Source organism: Typopeltis vanoorti, chromosome 9 (assembly GCF_054136105.1).
Source record: "Typopeltis vanoorti isolate ZY-2024b chromosome 9, IOZ_Tvanoo_1.0, whole genome shotgun sequence".
NCBI classification, from domain to species: domain Eukaryota; kingdom Metazoa; phylum Arthropoda; class Arachnida; order Uropygi; family Thelyphonidae; genus Typopeltis; species Typopeltis vanoorti.
In genome coordinates, this window is record NC_143557.1 from 47,081,060 (window position 1) to 47,105,052 (window position 23,993).

Consider the following 23,993-nt stretch of genomic DNA (forward strand, 5'->3'; position numbering starts at 1 on the left):
TAAAAGTTGAGGTTTTATGGTTCTTTGTGTATAATTGGTGTTGCATATGAGGATTAAGCGAGCAAATGAGTTAGTAGTGGTAATAGAGACAATTGACTTGACTGGGAACAAGAATATGTAAGACTGGATATCAGGAAGTTGTTGAGAAGGATAAAACATAATAGTGTGATAGGAAAGGTAGTCAGTATGTTGCCCAGATTTATTTAGAAGTATAACATCATCTGCATAAAGTAAAGAGCTGAGATTAACATCTCCAATTTTGATATCAGGTTTAATACTACTTTCCTTCATAATGTGATCCATATAGATAATAAATAACAGAGGATAATGTACATCCTTGTCTGACACCAGATTTAACATAAAACTATCATCCTCTACTTCCTTCAATTCTAACTGCTGACTTACAACTCAAATAAAGACTAACTATTGCTTCATATAATGCTCCATTGACACCATAAAACTGTAGCACTTTGAACATTTTCTCTCTTGGCACCCTGTCATATGGCTTTTCCAGATCTACAAAACTTAAATACAGATCTTTGTTATAACCCCCACAATTTCTCAACTATTTGTCCTGACAACCTCTATTTGGCCTGAATCCAGCTTGTTCTTCACCAAGCTTCCCTTTCACAATCCTTCTCAACCATTTATCAAGTATACTTGAATAAATCTTACCAGTAACACTCAGTAGGGAAATACTCCTGTAATTCCCACATTCAGTTTTATTTTCCTTTTTATATATATAGGTACTATGAGAGCTCTATCCAATCATCTGGAATTCGTTCCTCTGTCCAGGCCTTCTGAACTATGCAGTGCAGCCACTGTAAGACTTTTATACCTCCGTACTTGAGCATTTCTGGTCAAATATCATCTACTTCTGCTGCCTTTCCATGAAAGTATAGATAAGTATACTTGATGGCTCTTTCTACTTCAAGTATAAATAAGTATTCCTGACTGCATGCCTGATGAGTCTTTTCTACCACTGTGCTAACATCACTGCTTGCTTCATTTAGCAATTTTTTGAAGTAATTACTTCATACACATCAAAGATATCTTTTTCATCAGTTTTCACGTCACTTTTATCATATCTAATTCCTTTTACAGCACCCTTTCCTTCATTTCTGAGCTTTTTCAACAGCCTCCAGAATATTTTGCCACTTTCTTGATATTTATTTTCTATGTTCTTACCAAAGTCTTCCCATGACTTTTGTTTAGCTAGTTTTACACAGTGTTTAGCTTTCTTACATTTGTCTCTGTATTCTCTAAGAGCACAAGCTGACTTATTTGCCAGGAACTTTTGATATGCTTTCTTCTTTTCCTTCACTACTTCTTTAACTTCCTGTGTCCACCATGGAGTTCTGATTTTTCTATCCTTGCAGACAACCTCACCACATGCTTCTCTGGCTGAATCAATCACTGTTTTCTTCAGGACTTGCCACTGAATCTTCAAGGTTTGGTTCCTGTTCTCAAACACTTTAATTTTTTCTTCAATAACCTTTGTGTATTTTAGTCTACAGTTCACATCTGATAGCTGCTCAACTTTTATTCGCTTTAAAACTTTCTTAAATGTTCTGCTTTTCAAAATGAAATTCAATTTTATCCTGCTCAAGACTAAATAGTGATCACTTCCAATTTCAAATTCTCTGTACACTCTGGTGTCCTGCACCAGGGAGAAAATATCACTTTCGACAATAACATAATCAATGAGACTTTCCTTATTCCTTGCCTCTTCTCTCCATGTGAATTTGTGCACATTTTTATGTTGGAACATTGTGCTGGTAATAACTAGTACATGTCCTGAGTAGAAATTAACAGGTATTTGCCTGTTGGATGAATCTGATCAAGCGATGTGAAAGAGTGGGCGAGCAATGGAAGAGAGATTGAGATTGAGAGAATGAGAGACAAACAGGGAAACTGGTAGGCTCAGGATAGACTATGGTCACATCGTGAGAAAGGTTGATGCTCCAAGAGGGTGTGAATATGTGAGTGTGTAGACAAAAAGAGAAGGAATGACTTGGGATCAAGGGAAGACAGATTTGTAGAAAGTTCTGGGATGAAAAAGAAGAAAAAGAAATGGCTCTAGTTAAGTATGGAGAAGTCACATCTATTAAGTGGTATCAGTGAAACTTGTTATAGAATCAGGAATGAGCTGTTATGTTTGTATACAAATTCTAGGCATATAAGAAGCAAAGCAAATGAAATGGTTGCATTAATTGAGTCTGCTCATCCAAAAATTGTTGGAATAAGTGAGAAATGTTGGAATGAGGATAAGATCTTGACAGTAATAGCGATGGGAGGGTATGATGTGTTTCTTGAAGATAGAATGGGTAAAAAGGGAGGAGAAGTGCTATTGATGACTCAAGAAGAGTTATGTCCATGCAAGACAGAGATGCAAATGGGAAATAGCTTTAATGGTTTTGAGGCAGTATGGTATGAGAAAGAGGTGAATAGAATGAAATACTTTTGAAAAACTATGAAAAACTACTCTCCATGCAAAAATATCTTCTTCTCACTCCCTTGCTCACACCCACTTTATACAGCTTCCAGGGATGGCCTCTCATTCTCCCCCATGTCTCCTGGTATTCTATCAAAAATCTCATCCACGTCAATCTGGTAATTACCCCTTACCAACTTATATGTCTTGATTGTGTTTCTTCCTCTTCCTTCCATTCACTAGTCTCTGTAATTTGCATTCTCTCAATCAGTCGTTGTATTCCACATTCCCAAGACCAGAAACCGACTTATTCAATCACCTCTGTACCTTCTCCAGCATTTCGTTCATACTTTTGAAAACTTGTTGACCAAATCTGTGCACTGTAATCCGTATGTGACCTGATCAAAGCCTTGTACAGTGGAATCAAAATATCCTTACTTCTACATGTCAGTGTTCTGTGCATCATTCCCATAATCCACTTGTTGCCCTCACAGTATTAGCAAATTGTCCATGAAATTTCAAGTACCTATCCACCATCACCCCCAGATCTTTTATCACCTCAATCTTTTCTAAAATATCCCCACCAATCCTATACATCTCATCTTTGCTTCCCAAATTTTCCAAAAGTGATATACCACTTCCCAAATGTGTATGATGAAGTGGTATATCACTTCACCTTACACAGCCTGCTGAATACCTATAAGATTTCCAATCTCCAGTATAACGCACTAATCTACTATCCAACTCCACGTTGACTCAATTTAACTACTAGTTTATCACATGGCAATCTATCAAAAACCTTTGCAAAATCTAAAAATACTGTATGTATTCCCCCTTCTCCAGTGTATTTGTCACCTTGTTATAATAAATAAGCAGATTGCTAAAACACGATCTTCCTTTAGCAAACCCATGCTGTCCATTAAAGAGAATTCTACTGCTATCCACCCAGTCCTCTGAATCCTTGTCCTCATTAGCTTCTCCAACATCTGGACCATAACTCCATTCAAGAATTGGTCTATAATTCAAAGTCTTATCAGCCCCTTTAGAAATAGAACAATTTTTCCATCTTTCCACTCTTTGGAACCTTGGCTAATCTAAGACTCATGTTAAAAATGTACGTTAAAGCTGTTGTTAACTTTGTGGAATTGAAAGTGAATTAATTCTTTTTAATTTTCAGTGTAATGATTTGCATGTATATGTTTACTAATGAGTCTGTATATAATTACTATACATAATATTTGATAATATTAACTCAATACTTAACATATTCTGCTTAGTCCACTCATAAAAAAAACTAAACAGTGTTGAAAATTTGCTTGAAGTTCTACACAGGGTGTAGTTTGATGGATTACTCTGTTTTTACTTTTAATGTGTGTCTTTTTCACTGAGTTAAAATATACCTGAGCTTAATGTACAGCCATCTTTGTTTATTTCACAGTTTAAAATAGAATGAAAATGTAAGTGAATTGATTATTATTAATTTACAGTTTAATGACTTGTATGTACATGTTTACTGATGAGTTTATATAATTACTGTTAATAATATTTGATTAATTATATTATTTATTTTGATATACTTGGAGAAGTTTCTGACTTCATCTAGAATAATTAAGATACAATTATTTTGTATTGAGGTGAATATTTGAGTCAGATCAGTAATAGCATTTCATGTGTCACACATAGCCTTCCCTTAGTAAATCCATATACTGTTCATTGCAAAGTATATAGATTCTCTGTCAATCTATTCCTATATACAAACTCTTACTTCTTCTTCTTCTTTCACTATGCGTTATTCCTGCTTCCTATGCAGGGTCCGCATGTTACTTAGATGCGACTACTTGTTAGTACCACTCTCAACCTACATGTCGCCTAGTCTGTCGCTGGGGGGGGGGATATATTTTTGGCTGTAGAAGCGTATGTTCACAGGGCCAGTTTGCCTGCTTGCAGGATGAAAAATGCCAGATAAACTAGCGGAAAAAACCCTACTGCCCATGCCAAAGACCGGCTAACTTGGCTATGGCAGAGGAAGATCCTCAAGTTCCTCACGTCTTCGACAGAAATCGAACCTGGGACACTCCTTCCCCAGGCATATGGTTGCGAAGCGCAAAGCCACTAAGCTAACCACGCGGACCTATATACAAACTTCTACTAATTTTCCCAAATTCTTCACCACCACTCCAGAGAAATTAATAGGTTGATAGTTTAATACATCTGTCTTTGCACCATTCTTGTGCATTGGAATTCTGATACGTTCTTTCTACTCCTGTGGAATCTTCCCTGTTCTGAGGCTCAAATTATATAGCTTGGTCAAAGAAATAGCCAATTCATCTGAAAAACACTCTAATTCTCTGAATGAGAATTAGAATAAAAATCAGTTGAACACTGAAAAAGACTTCTTGGTGAATTCTTATTCAGTTTGTGCAACATCTCTAGTACCTCCTCCCCACACACAATTTTTATCATCCATATAAAAAAAATATAGAAATAAAAAATAACGAAATAATGCTACAAAAAATGAAAAATAAAAATTTTATAATAATGTTACTGTCGAGTTAGACAAGGGGAATGAATACACTGTGATACTTTCAGACTTGCTAAGGCTTTTGATAGGATACAGCCAGGAAGACTATTGCATAAATTGCAGAGGAAGAAAAACATTAGCATGAATGGGGATGCCTGACTGATATATCAAAAAGTGGTGTATGGGAGATGCAAGTCTGCAAGATTTAAAGTGACCAGTGGTATAACACAGGGATCATTCCTTGGTCCCTTGTTATTCAGTCTTTACATTAGTGAAATTGGGAAGGATTTGACAAGTGACATACAGCTGTTTGCTGATAATGCAAAGATAGATAGGTTCATCAGTAATGCAGCTGATATTACAGATACTTGCAGAATGATTTGAATAGGCTGGAATCGTGAGAATGTGAAAATGGCTGTCAATTCAATTTTGGTAAAGTCATGTACTTTGTTGTAATCATATATCCAGTGTCATATGTGACCATTTCAGTCAATGCAGTCTTGACTTGGGAGATTGTAAAACATGAAGAATATGCTATCAAGAAGGGGTATTTGTGGAACTACAAGGCAGGTGATTATGACGTGCTTATGAAGAAGCTTAAATCTATCTTGTCTTGTCAGATGTCATCTCATTTCCAGGAGGTTGACTACCACAGACTTCCACCATGTACGGTTTTGTGCTTCTCTTTTGCATTCTTCATAGAATAAAAAGGTCCAGTCCTTAATATTTCCCATCCAATCTGTTGTTTGTTTTCCTCTTCTTTTTTTTCCTTGTATCATTCCTTCTAAAAGTGTTTTTTGTAGGGATTCATGCCTTAGTATGTGACCAAGGTAGGTGGTTTTAAACAGATTCCTATCTTCTCCAATCATCTCTAATATTTCTAAATTAGTTTTTTTGGCAGTCCATGGGACTCTAAGTAAGAATTCTTCTGAGGATCCTCATCTCAAAGGTTTTAGTTTATTTTCACAATATTTTGCTATTGTCCATTTGATATTGTAGGAGTTAGATGGATGAGTAATATAATTAAGCGTGCGCTACAGCAGTAGAAAATGCTATGGCGGGTATATAAAGAGAAAGGTGACCAGCAAACTCTCGAACAGTATAAAGCTCAGGAAAGAAAGGTGACTAGCATGGTAAGGAAGGCAAAATCAGATTATAAGAAGAATTTAGGCAAACAGGCCAAAAAATATCCTAAAGAGTTCTTTCATTATGTTGCAAGTAAGAGGAGGAATGACAGTGGAAGATTAACTTTAATGAATGATGATGGCCACAAAGAGACATAAGCAGATAAAATAGTTGAGTTACTGAGTGACCACTTTGCAAACATATATCTACCTAGTGTGGGAACAGAAGTGGATGAATTGGAGGTTCATAGGATATTGCAGAATCTCAATGTAAATACAGCTGTGGGATTAGATGGGATATCAGCTAGGGTTTTGCAAGAATGTGCAAGGGAACTAGCAATGCCTTTGACCTAGTCTTTAAGTCTCAGATCTTTGTAAGTTCCAAGGGAGTGGAAAGAGAGCAAAATTATTCTTTGCATAATTTTCTAAGACTACAGTAGTAAATTATAGACCAATCAGTATCTCAAGCATGGTGATAAAAGTACTAGAAAAATTGGTAAAAAAGAGAATTCAAGAATGGATAGATAAAAATATGATACTGTATGAAGGTCAACATGGCTTTGTGAAGGGTCGGTCATGGCTTAGTAATTTACACATTGATTATTACACATTGATCTATTATAAAAAGTTTCAGAGATGAAACGTTTTATAATAGTGTAACAGTTGGGTTGGATAAAGGAAATGGCTACATGATGATTTTGCAAAGGCATTTGACAGAATACCACATGAAATACGGTTATGTAAATTTTAACAAATGTGGATGGATATGACACTTGTTAAGTGGATAAGAAGGTGGCTGCTGGACAGATTTCAAAAAGTGGTATATGGAGGGGCAGAATCGAGGTGAAAACAGGTGGTGTACCACAGAGCTCAGTGCTGGGACCATTGCTGTTTAATTTGTACATAGGAAATAACCTGAAGGGAAATATTCAGTTGTTTGCTGATGATGCAAAGTTAGGTAGAGTAATAGTTAATCAAGGTGATGTGGAGAGTTTGCAGGATGATTTAAATAGGCTATCATTATGGGCAAAAGTTAATGGGTGTTAGTTTAATGTCGAGAAATGTAAAGTTATGTATTTGGGATAAATAAATTACAAGCTGTGTATCACATTGATTTCACTGTACTCCAGGAAATAGATGAAGCTAGAGATTTAGGGATAGTGGTAGGCAAACAGTTAAAGTTTAGAGGACACATTGCTAAGGTTGTTAAGGTAGACCATAAGATTACTTGGCTAGTGAAGAACACATTAACAAGTAAAGATAAGGAAGTTGTAATTCCTCTTTATAATGCGTTGATACGACTACATCTGGATTACTGTGCTCAAGTCTGGTCCCTAGGGTTTCTTGGGGATGAGGAAGAGAGAATTATGAGATGGGTGACCAAGATGGTGAGTGGCCCTTGGAATGTTCCCTATGAGGATAGATTGAAGGTGTGTGGATTGCAGAAATTGGTTGATAGGAGAAAAAGAGGGGATATATCTTAAATGATAGAAACTTTTAAGTTGCTTAAAGGATTTTATAGGATAGATGTGGAGGAAATGTTTCAGCACTTGGCTAGAGGGACCAGAACCAAAGGTCATCTCTGAATGTTGAATAAAGGTGTGGTCAGTAGGGGGGTGTAAGGACTAGATTTTTTGCTTGGAGAGTGGTGAATGAGTGGAATGGGTTGCCTGAGTCAGTTGTGTGAGTGCTTTGTCTGTTAATGTGTTTAAGGAAAGGTATGATAGATGGTGTGGATAGATTGGGTCTCCCATGATGAGTCTTCGGACTCCATGGAGGTGCCTGTATAATAATGATAATAATATTATATTGGTGGAAGTGTGCTAGAAGAAACTAAGCAGGCTAGGGATCTTGGAGTTTTACTAGATAGGAAGTTGAATTTCAATGGTAAGGTAGTAAAGACATTTGTAAATACAACTCAGAGAATAATTGCAATGCTGAAATGAACTTTAACATGTGAGGATATGGAGGTCATATTGCCTCCTTACAGCGCCATGGTATGACCCTACTTGGATTGCAAAAGTCGGGTCTGCTGGTTTCTGTGGTGATGATGATACACAAAGAGAGAGTAAAGGAAAGTGTTAAAGATGACATTGGGAATATTCAATACAGATTATGAAGACTGATTGAGAATTTGGACTGTAGACACTAGCAAACTGGAGAAAGAGGTGATGATATGATTTAGAAAGAGTCTTACAGGATATATTAGATGGAATAGGGAGAGGAAATCCATAGAAGTTGAGAGCGAGTGTAGTAAAGGAGGGGGTTAGAGCTATATTTCTTTCTTATATAGTGATGCTTGATTGGAATGGATTTCCTTTGAAAGTTATATGAGTATAGGTACTGTGAATGAATTCAAGAAAAGCTTTTTGGCAGCTGGAATGGGTGATGTTGCTTCTCTTGTTGAATCCCTTCAAGGTCTGACTCCCTCTGAAGGTCTCTTAATAGTAATAATAATAATAATAATAATTACTTGAATAAAAGAACCAATAGGCTTCACTTCGGCGATGTAACATTATTTAAATTAAGGGGATATTAAATCCCACATTATTTCGATTGACAGAATTAGATGTGAGTGTTCTGATAGTGAATGAGTTTTAGGAGAGGTATGATATGTATCATGTGAATAATGGTTAGCATGGATCTCCCACAATCAGTCTTTTGACTCCATAGAGATACCTGTGTAATAACAATAATAATCATAAAAAAATTAATCATTCTGTTTTTTTTTCATTGCTATTCATTCTGACATTTCCTTCTGTTTTAGGCTTTATGCTGTGTGGATAAGAAAGGCATTCTTTCTTGGCCTAATCCAACTGCTGAGAAAGTTTTCTTTTTAAAGCCACAACAGAGCAGAGGAGAATCAGAAGACAATGCATATTTTTCAACTGCTTCAGTAGAAATGGAAGATTTGACAGATGAAATGGTATCCTGTGATGAAACTGACAATGCTCAAAGAATATATGGAAAACCTCTCAAACTTAACAAAGAAAAAGACTTCAGGGATCATAGTATGAGGCTTTATATATATATATATATATTGAGGTTTGTTGTGTGTGTGTGAGAGAGAGAGAGAAAGAAAGAATGTGCTGAAGGAGTATTGCTGGCTGTTTTTTTTTTTTTTTTTTATAATATTTGTAAATTTCATATTGTGAAAGGCCACACTTCATCAAAGGATGATTATAGCAATTACTCGAAAAATTTGCTGCCAGGCAGTGTCGGTGAATAAGCTACTCTAAACTTGCACTGCCCATTTTATCGTTATTGTGTTTTTCATTAAAATTAATCATCAAACGGAAACCTTAACAGCGGGTACTGAAGAGTAGAATACTTCTGCGCAACCTGTAAGTACTTATAGTGCATTAAATCAGCTATCTTTTCTAAATCAGTCACGTAAGCGCTCACTATGCCTACCGTACGCAGCAAAGATGGTGCAACAAAAACGGCGAATGAGCACCCGCTGTGCTGGCCAGCATAGCGGCGTTGATCACTACCAATGAACTTATTACGTGCTGCAGGTGCAAAACTGGTGTCACAGATAGAAAAAAGGGTATATTCTGTGAGTTCCATTGCCACTGGCTGCACACTTCCTGTGCCAAAATAGATGGATCTGCACAAAAGCTACTTATTGAACTTAACCAGCCGTTCTTCTGTTTGCTGTGCCTCCCTTAAGTAGAACAACTTCTGAACATAGGTAAACGTGTCGAAAACCTCGAACAGCGCCTCAGTGCTTTAAATGAAACTTTTACCTCCAAAATCGTGCAGTGGAAGCTAAGCTCGTACAAATTGACGATCAGCGCAACGCAAGCTCATCTTTGCCCGTGAATGAACTCTGTGATCTAATTGCATCAATGGTAAATGACTTGATGGAGGCCAAAAACTAAAAATTCAACACTGTCATTTTGAACTTTCCGACGGAAAATGGAAAATCATTAAAAGAGGACATCAAGAAACTAACTGAAGAATGCAACATTGATTCTAAGAATATTGTCAGGTGCCATAGTTTCGGGCCTATAAATAAAAGAAAGGACGAAACAAACTTTCCACGCTGAGTAAAAGTGACTTGCAACATGTCGACAAGTGCATCAAAACTAATAACAGCGATCGACAACAACAAGTTCAAAGACACTTGTCTACAATTGCACATACTTGCTCGACCAGATTTATCATTTGCACAAAGGGAACAAAGATGCCAGCTTCGAAGACAGCTTGAAGAAAAACATCAAAATGGTGACAACGGTTGGATCATCGACCAGACAATTTAAACTGGTGCAAAACCCAAGTGATGCCACTAGCAGCCACCATGGAGACCAGTATGCAGGCACTGCATAGGAAATGTGCAAGACCCTTGCAGTCAAACATATGACTCACAAAACCCTACATATCCACTTCACCAACATCCGTGGCCTAAACTGAAACCTCAATAGCGTCCACTACCACCACCTTCAGTCTACGAAACCCCACATATTCTTTCTGGCAGAAACTCAAATCTCACCTCTTCCCCAGCATTATTTATCTCAACCTTCCAAAGTACTCACTCTTGAACAACGTTCATCCCAGTAGTGGTGGTGTCTGTGCATACATTCCTTCTGACATACCTTGCCAGAGAGCACCCAACCTAGAATCACACAACTTTGACCTTCTTTGGTTGAAAATATCCCTTCCCCACTCAGTCATATTCATTTGCTGTCTTTATCGCTCCTCCAACACAACCAACCATTCTGAGCTCTTTAATTTCCTCTCCTTAAAAATTGATTTTCTCCAATCCCACTTTCCCAACAGCGAAATTATCCTCCTAGGAAATTTTAATGTCCGCAATACTAGCAACAATTTCCTCCTCCAGTTGTACAGATCTTGCAGGCAGAGATGCTGAAATATTTGCCATCACTAACGACATTACACAACTTGTTCAAATGCCAACCAGAATACCATGATAACCCAAACCACTCCCCCAAACACTCTAGATCTCTTCCTCACCAATGACCCCCCCCCCCTCCAAGTAGTGAGCCCCTTGGGTAATTCTGACCACAGTCTAGTGCTCATCTCCACCCCCATGTAACAATGCTCACATAGACACTCCCATTCAAGAGTAGTTTGGCATTATAACAGTGCCAGGTGGGAAATTAGCAGCCTGTCCAAACGGCAGCCGAGCCTTTTGGTCTCTCTCCAAAGCAGTCGGCCATAACTTTTGCCCAACACTATTCCTGCCCTTATCATACCCAGATGGCTCTATTGCATCATCATCACTCACAGAAAAAAGCCAATCTTCTGGCTTCACACTTTGCTTCCAATGCATGCCTAACTGAAGATGGTAAATATCCCCCAACCATTCCAGATGCCCAACATACAATGCCCCCATATCCTTTTGCCAGGATGAGATCAGAAAAATACTGTCCAAATTAGACACAAAAAAGTCTCCTAGCTCTGATAGCATTCCCCTAATTGTCTTGAAAGTTTGCACACCAAAACTGATTCCTATCCCATGTCGCCTATATATACTCTCTTACTGCACTGGAATCTATCCCACAAACTGGAAATTGGCCTATATTCAGCCCATTCCCAAGAAGGGTGACAAGTCACTGCCATCCAACTACCGCCCCATCTCGCTTACCTCAGTCCTGTCAAAAGTAATGGGAAAAAATCATCAATTCCCATCTCCTACACTACCTTGAAGACACCCACCTAATAAACGACCACCAGTATCGATTCCATTGCTGCCGATCAACAGGAGATCTGCTCACATATGTCACCCATCTCTGGACAAATGCCATGGAGAAGTTTGGCGAATCTCAAGTGGTTGCACTTGATATCTCCAAAGCCTTTGGCCGGGTCTGGCACACAAAGGCTTACTAAGCAAACTACCATCATTCGGTCTGACCCAGGACTTCTGTATTTGGATTGCCAGCTTTCTGTCTGGATGCACACTGTGTGTGTGTGATGGTGGATGGCTCCCTATCCTCTCACCATTAAATTAATGCCAGGGTTCCACAAGGTTCTGTCCTCTTACCAACCCTCTATCTGCTATATATCAACAACCTACTTCAGTTGACCTCCAACCCAATACACAGTTTTGCAGACGACAGCATATTGCACTCCTCCCTTTCATTTGATAAACCTTACCCTACACAACTCACCTCAACCTACAAAACATCAACTACGACCACCCTCAATTCTGATCTCCAAGCCATCCTACAATTGGGTTCGGATAACCTCATCAATTTCAATGCTAATAAAACACAGTTCTGTCCTATTTCCCATAAAAAAAAAAAAAAAAGAAATTTTTTCCCAGTATCCTTTTGACGATACCCAAATTTTCAGACAGTTTGAGATCTCTCTTTTTGGAATTACCCTCACATCAAACCTGTCCTGGCATAAACACATCACAACCATTGCATCCTCAGCTTCAAAAAAACTAGGATTTCTCTTTTGCTCAAAACATTACTTCTCCCCTGAAGAACTGTTAACATTATACAAATCACAAATCCACCCAGCTATTGGATACTGCTCCCACATATGGGATGGTGCCCCTGAAAACTCTCTCTCGAAATGCTTGACACAGTACAGAGGAGAGCAGTTAGACTTATTAATGACCCATCTCTTACCAACTCTCTCCCCCCCCCCCCACTTTTGCACAGAAGTTTTTTTCGTCGGTATGTATATTCTACAAATATTTCCAATGGAAATGCTCATCTGAAATAACATCAATAATTCCTCCACTCAGTACTAAGCTCGTTGGAACACATGCAGCTGCTGCTCAGCATCCCTTCACAGTACACCTAGAAAAAAAAAACAGAACAATTTTCTTTTCCTCCTCTTTCATCCCTGCAACTGCTGCACTGTGGAACAGTTTCCCACCTGCTGTGTTTCCCAAGGAATACAATTTACATTCATTAAAATCAAATGTAAACAAGTTCCTCCTTTCCCAACCGACTACCCATACATGGTACTAATGTACTATAGGTTGATCAACCAACCTCGTGTATGGGCACAACATAAAAAAAAAAAAAAAAAAAAGAAAGAAAAAGCAAAATTACTTAGAAAAAATGTTAGACTTGTGCCCACTGTTGCCTCAACACTGTTGGTTTATTGCCTTAATGAGAATGTAACCAGAGAACAAAGGTAATGTGATTTGATAATAATCTTTCATGTATAGGTATGCATGGATAGAGTTGATGGAGTTTTGGCAAAATGAAAGCATGTAAACTGACTTTGTTAATTTTGTTTCTTACCTTTATGTACAACAAAGGACCATAGTCATAATTATTAATGTAAAAGGAATAATGATAATTTTTGATTCAGTCTCTCTTTTCAAATTCATTTCATCTATAGGCATCTCTTGCATTGAATTGTTTCACATGATTATTATTTTATTTATTTATTTATTCTATCTAAGTTATGCACTTCAGATTTCAAAAGTATAGGTTACTTGAGTTGTTGATTTCAGAGCTATGAAATTTGCTAAATAGGCTTTTTGTTGGTGACTTATTCTGTGCTTAAAATTTGTTCACTTTTTTGAATTACGTTGTGGGAAGTGTAGTCAGGAGAAGAAATATGAATATAAAAGACATGATCCTTGAATTATGTATGTATATTCTGCATCAAATTGTTATGTTGTTTTTTTAATTCGAAAGTGAAATTTATTGAGAAATTTATCTGACATGTGGCTTGGTTGGCTGAGAAAGCATGTTTTTGTTCTCTAATCCATCAAGCTATGATTTGAATCCCACTACTATGGCATGGATGCTTGCAAAAATCTTTAGGCAGCAGATGAATTTTGTTATCTGGTGCAAAATCATCAACCTGCTTATTTGTTTAAAGTGAATCAGAAAACTTGGATTTTTAAAGTGGAGTCCCAGGTCATCTATTTGTTTAACTTATCCATACTGCTATGAATTTCATATCCTTGTGTAAGATCCCTCCATCCTGCTTATTGGAGGCATTAAGTGGCTTGACAAAATTATGTTTGATCTCTAGAATAAACATAGGAATACCAGATTATCTAACACCCTACCCACAACACTAGATGTGCTGTAAGTTTACATCTTTTTTTGTGAATATGATTTGCATTTAAAAAGGAAAAAGAAAAAAAAAATATTACCAAACTCTCATGGATGGAACTGACATAAAAAAAAAAATTAACTTTTTAATTCCACATGTCTTAAAAACATTTTGGCCAATCAGACTATATATTGTCTGCTTAGGCTCAGCTCTTTAACCAACAAACTGTGGATTTGAATCTCAGTAGCCTGTTTGTTGTTGAGTGGAAACATTAACCACTAAGCCTGCCAGGATATTATACAGTCTGGTTGGCCAGAGGAGGTACTTTATATTTAATCATGCCAGACAGACAGTGTCTCATGCTGTATTTGATCTTGGGGCAGGACACAATAATTGTCTTGTACTTCCTGTGTGTGAATTGGGTGCACATGCCACAGATTGTGGCATATGCTTATATGCCACAATCCGTGGCATATAAGCACATACTCTCCAAGCAAAAAATATAGTCTGCACACACCTCTGCTAATCACACTGTTACATAACTTCGGGTTAATGCCTAGTTATCTCTTTCTCTCTCTCTCTCTCTATTCATCATGTATTGAAGAATTTCTTTTGTGTCAATCTTATAGAAGCCCTTTAATAATTTAAAATAGTTTCTGTCACATACTCTCTTTTTTTTAATATCAACTAAACTTATCAATCCATATACCTCAATCTCATATGGAGCATTCCACAGACATGTCACAACCTGTCCACATATCTCTGAGTACTCTCCACTACCTCCACTTCTGGCATGGTACAGTTACACAATTAGAAGATTTCATCACTTTCCTGAACAACATTCATCATCGGATTAAATTCACAGTTGTGAATTAGAAAGAAGTAAGTCTTTACCATTTTTGAATACAGATACACTAGTTGACATATCAGAACAAAACATATTCAACTTTTCAACCTATAGGAAACTAACTAACACCCTGCAAAAATGGGCATCATTCGTTCCCTATGTGATACAGCCTACAGCATTTCCATTAACATAGATAAAAGAAACTAAGAGCTACAGTATCTTAATTCTATCCTTCCAAAAATGACTACAAGAGAACATCAGTCAAAAAATTTCTATTTCAACCTCCAAAACAATCAGGAAAAAAAAAACAGGAATACAAGGGAGCAGTGATCCTTCCATATATACAATCACTCGCAGATAAAATAGCAAGATTGCTTTGCCAAGAAAACTTAAAAGTCGTCTTCTACCTGCTCAACAAAATCTCTGAAACCTACTAAACCTCTACATTTGCCACTCAAAAGAAACAAGTGTTGTCTACAAGATCAGTTGCAATTGTGATCTACACTGCATACAACAGACTAGCAGATCTGGTGAGAAATGCTGATCAGAACACATCAAGGATGTTGAGAATGAAAAAAATGCACAAATCAGGACTGGCAGCATGTGCATTGAAAACAAAACATCAAGTAGAAAGGCAACAGACTGAAATGCTCCACATTGATTATCATTTTATTCAAGAGCATTTATCCATGTACCAGCAGTGAGAATAGTAGCAAATGCATACTTTCCATTGTTTAAATGTTTTAAAATATTTTTCAATAGAAATGTTAACCATTATTCCTTGCTTTCTAGTTTTTAATTTACTCATGTTATTTCCTGATGAAGTGAAACAAAGTATTTCATGAAACTAGTCAAAATAAAAACATGGTTTCTATTTCACATCTTGATTGTGGTTTTATGTTTTTCCATTGTCATCATCAAATTCCTGACATGTATCCACAAGAGGTGTACAGGATACGATAGTAATACATGAAAAAGTTAAATCACCGCTAACTTCCTATCTACAGTTTTCTTCCAAATCAATCTGTTACCTATAAAGACTCCAAAATTATCAGATCCTATATTTCTCTCTTATTAGGCACCTTTTACTGTATCAATCCACCTATATTTTGGTTTTCCTGTGGGTTTCCTGCCAACCTGGAAGAGAACACTTGTTTTGCTAACCTTTCCTCTCCCATTCTGTATTAGTGACCATACCACCTGAGATTAGCTCTGCTAACACATTCCTGGATGCTAACAATGTCAAGTTCTTTCCTAATATCCTTATTTTTAATATGATATTGCCATTGATGCCATCTGTTCACAACTGTAACCTTTCTCAGGACTCTCATATCTGCGGTCTCTAGTCTTTGGTCAAGTGTTTTATTTCTAACCCAGCTCTCAGATCCATAAGTTAAAATTGGCTTGAATACTGTCTTGTATACAGCTAATTTAGTGTTTTGACTAATTTCTATCTTATTCCATATAAATTATTCAATTGACTTCCTACCATACCAGCTTTGTTGATTCTGTTTATTTAATTTACCATCTTCACTAAGAATCGTGCCTAAGTAGCTGAAATGTTTTACTTGTTCTGTAGGTTCTCTATTCACAATGCATTTGATATTTTCAGTTCTTCTGCCTATTTTCATTGTCTTTCTCTTGTTATTACTGACCTTCATACCAAATCTATTACAAGAGTTATTCAATTTAGTCAGGTAATCTTGCAGACTTGCAGCAGATTTATTTAGAAGTATAACATCATCTGCATAAAGCAAAGAGCATACATTAACATCTCCAATTTTCATAACAGGTTTAACACCACTTTCTTTCATATTGTGATCCATATAGATAATGAATAACAGAGGGAATAATGAATGTCCTTGTGTTACACCAGATTTAATATTAAACCATCTTCCTGTACTTCCATCAGTTCTAACTGCTGTCTTACAACTCAAATAAAGAGTAAGTATTGCTTGATATAATGCCCCATTGACACCATACACTATGGCGTTTTGAATATTTTTTCTGAACTTTAATTCGCTTTAAGACTTTCTTACATGTTCCTCTCTTCACAATCCTGCTCAAGACTAAATGGTAATCACTTCCAATTTCAAATCCTCTGTACACTCTAGTGTCCTACACTAGTGAGAAAACATCACTACCAACAATAACGTAATCAATGAAACTTTTCTTATTCTTTGCCTCTTCTCTCTATGTGAATTTGTGCAAATTTTTATGTTGGAACATGATGTTAGTAATAACCAGTCCATGTCCTGAGCAGAAATCCAACAGGTATTTGCCATTATTATTAGCCTTGATGTTTTTCTTATATCATTAATAAGTGGCCATGGTAGAGACCCTAAGGCACTCCACAAGTTGCCCTGATTCTCCTAGATTCTGCTTTCGGGTGTCTCTGTCAGCCATTCCCCCCATCCATTCTACTAACTTCATATCCATTCCCATTTGCCCCAACCTTTGTAACAGAATACATATGTTTTCCATGTGGTATTCTGTCAGGTGCATTTGCAAAGTCTAGCAATATCATGGTGTATCTATTTCCCTTAACTAATTCTGCTGTCACTCTATTATATAAGGGAAGACCTACCTTTTACAAAACCATACTCCCCACCATACAGTATTGTATTCTTATCTATCGAATGCTGATTTTTATTTTTAACCAACTTTTCCAATATTTTTAACCGCCACTGTCATGGAACCACTTCTATGTGATGGAACTGTCTTAACCTCTTTTCAGTCCCTTGGACCATTGTTAGAGCTTAGAGTTAAATTGAACAACTTCATCATAGGAAATGTCAGTTTTCTTGCACATGCACGTAGTACACAGGCTGACATGACATATAATCTCACTGTCTTATTGCATTAAAAGTTTTATATGCCTCTTTATCGACCTCAATTTTGACAAAGGTCTGTCTGTGTTCATTCAGCAACTCAGCTATTTTTTTTGTCTCTGTCACCTTCTTACTATCGGCATTGATTAAAGTCATCCTTTCTGGCCTCATGGCCAAATGGATAGTGAATCTGCTCTCCAACCAACAGGTCATAGACATGTCTTTAGATGGGGAGAGTTTATTTTTCACTTGGTTAGACTATAATAAGTTTAGTTTAATCCTTTATCCAAGTGTGAGCAAAGAAAGTTTGTGCCTGAAAGTATCTTCAGGACTGAGCTAAGGTGGTGCAACACCAAGGCAACTCGTGGCAAAGGTGGAGAAAGCTACCAGCATTCCTATCTCAGTATCTCCCATAATGCAAAGCACATCTCCTTGTTGATATGTGTAATGCTATGCATTAAAGCAAGGGCCACTACCCATACCGGTTTCGACCTTTTCGACCTTCAGGACTGAGCCTTGGTGTTGCACCACCTTAGCTCAGTCCTGAAGATACTTTCAGGTGCAAACTTTCTTTGCTCACACTTGGATAAAGGATTAAATTAAACTTATTATAGTTTAACCAAGTGAAAAATAAACTCTCAACATCTTTCTCTGAATCCAGAGTAATTTAATAATAAGGTTGTACACCTTTTGGCAACTCCTATAGGTTTGGATGACCTCTCATTGCTTCTGCCTTGGTGTCTCCGCTACTGGGCCTGGCTCCCACTGACGAGCCTTCAATAAAGGTCGAAACCGGTATGGGTAGTGGCCCTTGCCTTAATGCATAGCATTACACATGTCTGCAAGGAGATGTGCTTTGCATTATCGGAGATACTGAGATAGGAGTGATGATAGCTTTCTCCACCTTTGCCACGAGTTGACTTGGTGTTGCACCACCTTAGCTCAGTACTGAAGATACTTTCAGGCGCAAACTTTTTTTGTTCACACTTGGATAAAGGATTGAACTAAACTTGTTATATCTTTAGATGGGATATGAATTTCTTTGCCTGGTGCGACACACCACAACCACCCTAATTTCTGGAAGCCTGAAGTGATTTGCAAAAAAAAAAAAAAAATACACATATATATATATATATATATATATATATAAATAAATAAATAAATAAACATATCATCATCGGTTTCCTGATATGTGCCTTCAAGGGGTGTTCAGGCTATTGTGAGAGCACTATACAATTAAGTTTACATTGTTATTGGTGGCGCCAATGAAGAGATGGACAAACAAGTGCTGCCATCTCTCGGTACCTAACCCTAACAGGATATGTTACTGTCTAAAATAATGTGGATTCTACGGTCGATTTTCTTGAGATTATGGGATGAAAAACCCAAGTTTCTTGGGGGGAAAAACCCACTAGCCTGCGCCAGAGATCGACTAACTCGGGAACTGGTAAGATAGGCTTAGAAAAGTTCCTGCAGTCGGCGACTAGACTTGAACTTAAGTCTACCTACATGTTAGGCTGCCTGATAGAAAAAAAGGGAAGGGGATGACTTAGGATCAAGGGAAGACAGATTTGAAGAAGGTTCTGGGATGAATAAGGAGAAAAAAGTAATGGGTTGAATTAAGTATGGAGAAGTCACATCTAAATAGTGGTATCAGTGAAACTTGTTATAGATCCAGGAATGAGCTGTTATGTTCCTATACAAATGATAGAAGAAGCAAGGCAAATGAAATGATTGCATTAATTGAGTATGTTCACCCAAAAATTGTTGAAATAAGTAAGACATGGTTGAATGAGGATGACATCCTGACAGTAATAGCCATGGGAGGATATGATGTGTTTCTTGAAGACAGAAAGGGGAAAAAGGGAAGGGGAAGTACTATTGATGACTCAAAAAGAGGTTATGTCCTCAAAACTATTAAACTATTTCCCCCATGCAAGGGGGAAATAGTTTTAATAGTTTTTAGGCAGTATGGTATGAGAAAGAGGTGGATAGAATGAAATACTTTGCTGTTTTAAGGATACTTGTGACTTAAGACTGAATGATATATTCACGTAAACAAAAGAAAGATATTTAATTAACCAAATATTTTGGTCTGATTAAATATTAAACACAGGATTGAAACTGACCACAGCATCTTTTGGTCCAGGACTCGCCTCTTACATAGATCCCGTTATAGGTTCGAACGTTTGTTCAAGGAAAGCGTGGAGGCCTTGCTCCATTCTTCCAACCTGAATCGTAATGACTGTATATCTGTATCAAAAATCTGGGAAAGTCTAATCAAGATTACTCATTATTTTATTTTATTTTATTTTTTCCCAATCATGTCTCTACTTCAAACTATTCCGTTTCATACTTATGATATAACATCACGTGCCGTGTTCTATTTTTAACGATCTGTTGTTAGTATTCTAGCTTATATTTTTTTAAAAGTGTTCTTGTAATACCACTGAGGATGGTCTGCTATTTCCAGACTGAAATATTTGGTTAATTAAATATCTTTTTTGTGTTTACGTGCATATATCATTCAATGAAATACTTTGTTATATATTGCTATAGATCTGGTAATGTGGAGAGTAGTGACCAGGAAATGTATAAGCAAATGGGAAAAGGATTATCATATGGATGATTTTAATTATGGCAATATAGACTGGGGTGATGAGATAGCAACTGTAAGTAAAGAGAATGAATTTCTTGAGTTTTTGAAGAACAATTACCTCAGGCAGTATGTCCTCATGTGTCCACTGCCTGTAGGACACACGAGGATTGAAGGTTTTGGATTTGATCATCTCATCAGAGGATGTTATTTTAAATGAGGTGTCAAATCATCCTTTAGTTCGTGAGAGTGACCACAAAGTGGTTACCTGGTTGGTTGCCAGCAGTATGAGGAAAGGGTGTATGTGGAACTACAAGGCTGGTGATTATGAGAAGCTCAGGTGACAGCTTGCAAGTGTAGCATGGAATGAGAAGTTGACTGGAAAATAGATCAGTGTTGTTTGGGTGATATTCAAGACCTGTGTAGTAGAAGCAATGTCAAAATGTATTCCAAAGGTCAGAAAGGTTAAATAAGGTAGGTGTGAAATGGATGAAGTATGAGATATGTAGCTACCAAAAAAAAAAAAAAAAAAAGATTATGGAAGGATGACATTAATTGGAGAAAATGGTATAAGAATAACTGCTGCAGAGGATATAGTTGAAATATTTAATTAGCAGTTCAGTAATGTTTTTCATTCTTGTGAATGTGATATCATGGAAAAATCCAGTTGTTGTTTCCTTCATGAAATAATCAGATATTCTTTTATTGAAGGGAATTCAAAATCCTGTAATATGACATTTCTCATATTTTTGTTTCAAATAAAGTCTCTGATATGTCACCATGTTTGCAAATGTAAATTTTTCATAAATCTTCACAATTCTTTATTTCACCTTTTTATCTCTGATTATTTCCTAAAACAAGATAAGCCTTTGTAATCTTTTAGGATTATTATTATGTGACACCTCAATGAGTCCAAGAACTCATCGCAGGAGGGCACCCTACTCTATTCTGCTATGCACCTCACCATCTCCTCTACTGTTTAATTCTCCCAGTACCATCAATGCCATCTGCTGCCTATCACCACCAAACAATAGCATTTTTTGTGTGTAAATTGCATGTTTTCTGTTCGCCGATTTACTTGTACACGGGATCAAAACACGAGTTAGTTTCTTGGAGAAACAACCTGCTACCTCCATATAGATTGGCTAACTTGCCATCTATTGAAAAACACCATATAAACACCTCTGATTACAGTGAGAATCGAACTCAGGCTTTTTCCAATCGATGGGTGTAATATACTGTCGTCTTCTAATTGCACTACCAGGCTTTTCTTGGAAAGATTTCTTGAAATAAACTTGAAAACTAAAGTCTTTTCCTTCTAGAGTAGATGGAATAGATATAAGGTCATTAAAATTATTGGAAAAATTTCCCTAATTCAATATTTTGAAATATGTTTTTACTGTATTTCCTCCTACAGTAAAACTTATTTTGTTTTGCATGCACGTAGAACAGCAGTGATGGTGTGTGTGTGTGTGTGTGTGTGTGTGTGTGTGTGTGTGTGTGTGTGTGTGTGTGTGAGGGAATTTATTCACTATACTACTTATTCACAAATTTCTCTCCTCTTTTTTTAACTGCTCTTTCTAAAATGCATACTTGCATAGCCTAGTTTATAGGTTGACATGTATATATATTGATACTTATACATCAATACTCTGATAGAGAACATAATTCATTCTTTATGATAGTAATTTATTGCACCACCTATAATATCAAGCATAAATTGGATATTTATCTTCTGTAATGAATCTGTTTGTATTCATTCAGTTCTTTTCCTTAAATACAGTCTTATGCAAATAGTTCATATCTGATCAATGCAGGTTGAAATATAATTACCTATACCTCTTAGAAATATAAACATACCACCCACTTATAGAAATTCTCTTAATTATTTTATTACATATGCTGAAAGCAATAAATTGTGTCCCTTCTACCTAGCTATCGTTTTGCTATGAAGCATATACAGTGATTTGTCACAAGCCCACCAGAAAGCAAACCGGAAGTATAAAACGGTTTATCACATCTCCACTATGGGTGAATATGTAACAATACAATTTGTATGGTACTCCCTCAGTATGAATGCATTAATAAGTAGGAGCAGTATGATAGATCTACACAGTACCCATTGTACTTCTCTTTAGACACATTCACTGGCAATCCATTGAATTGATTGGATTGCCAGAGACACAATAGTCTCTGGCAATCCATTCAACTTATTCATCACTCCCAAACTGAAAAATGTAATCACTATGTCCTTACAAACCACACTGTTACTCAATTTAATGGATGTTCCCTTGTTCTATGCCTCTTTGAAAAATTTCTTCTACATTAATCCTAGAAAAACTTTTAGTAACTTATACATTTCTGTGATATCCTGTTTTCTGCCAATCAACCAACTTCTGTAACCAGAACCCTCAGTCTTCTCTTTTGGAGAGAATTCCACAGACCACTCACCATATAGTTCACTTGTCTCTGGATGATTTTCGCAGCTTCCTCTCCCAGTGAAATCCAAACGACCAGACTCATGTATAGTAATCCATATGTGACTAGATTAAAGTCTTATGAAGATAAATGATAACTTCCTTACCTCTGTTATTGTGTTCCTCAATAAACAAAATAATTCAGTGAGCTGCCTTGGTCACTTTTTCAGTATTCTCCTGAATGTTAACTCCTTATCCAACACACAAATCCCTAGTTTTATAGTATTAATACCTTCATTCTTACTTACTTAATCCTCTTCACTCCACCTGGGAGCATAGGTCTTCCACTATCATTTTCCAGTGGACTCTGTTTTTTTTGCTTCTGCTTTTATTTGGTTCCAGTTTTTATTAATATTTGTTATTTCTTTCAGTATTGTTCTTTTTCATATTTCTCTTGGCCTTCCTCATCTTCTTTTACCCTGTGGGTTCCAATCTGGAGCCTGTTTTACTATTATTTTATCTTCTTTCCTCAATATATGCCCCAACCATCTCCATTTCCTTTCACATATCTGTTACAACATGGGTTTCTGGTTTGTTCTCTTCCAGATCAATGGTGGAGAAGTTCTACAGAGAATAGTGGGAGATCAGGGGAGAACCAGAGGTCATCCCTGGAAACTATAAAGAGGATGTGAGTAGGGGAGTGAGAGGCAGGTTTTTTTTGTGCAGAGTTGTGAATGATTGGAATGCCTTGCCTGAGAGTGTGGTGTCTGCAAGGAGTTTGAGTGTGTTTAAGACACGGTATGATGAGATGTGTGTGTATGATAAAAGGACCTCCCAGATGAGTCTTTGACTCCATGAGGTCTTGGGTAGTAATAATAATAATAGTTCTTCGTTTGATATTTGTTTTGGCCAATATATTCCCAGTATCATTTTTAAGCACTTGTTTAGGAAGACCTGGATGTTGTTAACTATCTTTTTGTTTAACATCCACATTTCTGATCCATACATTAGTATTGCCTTTACATTTGAGTTAAATATTCTCATTTTAGTTTTTATAGACAAATTCTTGTTTTTTCAGATATTTCTAAGTTGGAATATCTGGTATTTCATTTTTGAAAGTTGAATAAGCCAGCTGTTTCCTTCTATTTATATCTTCACTAGTTTCTCCTTTTACTGATACTTTTGAACCAAGGTATATAAACTGTTCTACTTCTTTAAGCGGTGC

The 23,993-nt window shown here is 36.8% G+C and overlaps 1 protein-coding gene across 1 annotated transcript in view; it reads left to right on the forward strand.

The window, feature by feature from the left end:
• Window positions 1–23,993, forward strand: part of l(2)k05819 (transmembrane protein 94-like protein l(2)k05819) — a 740,582-nt gene that overhangs the window by 135,453 nt on the left and 581,136 nt on the right. The window contains exon 6 of the mRNA XM_090398052.1: window positions 8,847–9,090. Coding sequence (XP_090254178.1) covers window positions 8,847–9,090 — 244 coding nt within the window. The remainder of the gene's footprint in view (window positions 1–8,846; window positions 9,091–23,993) is intronic.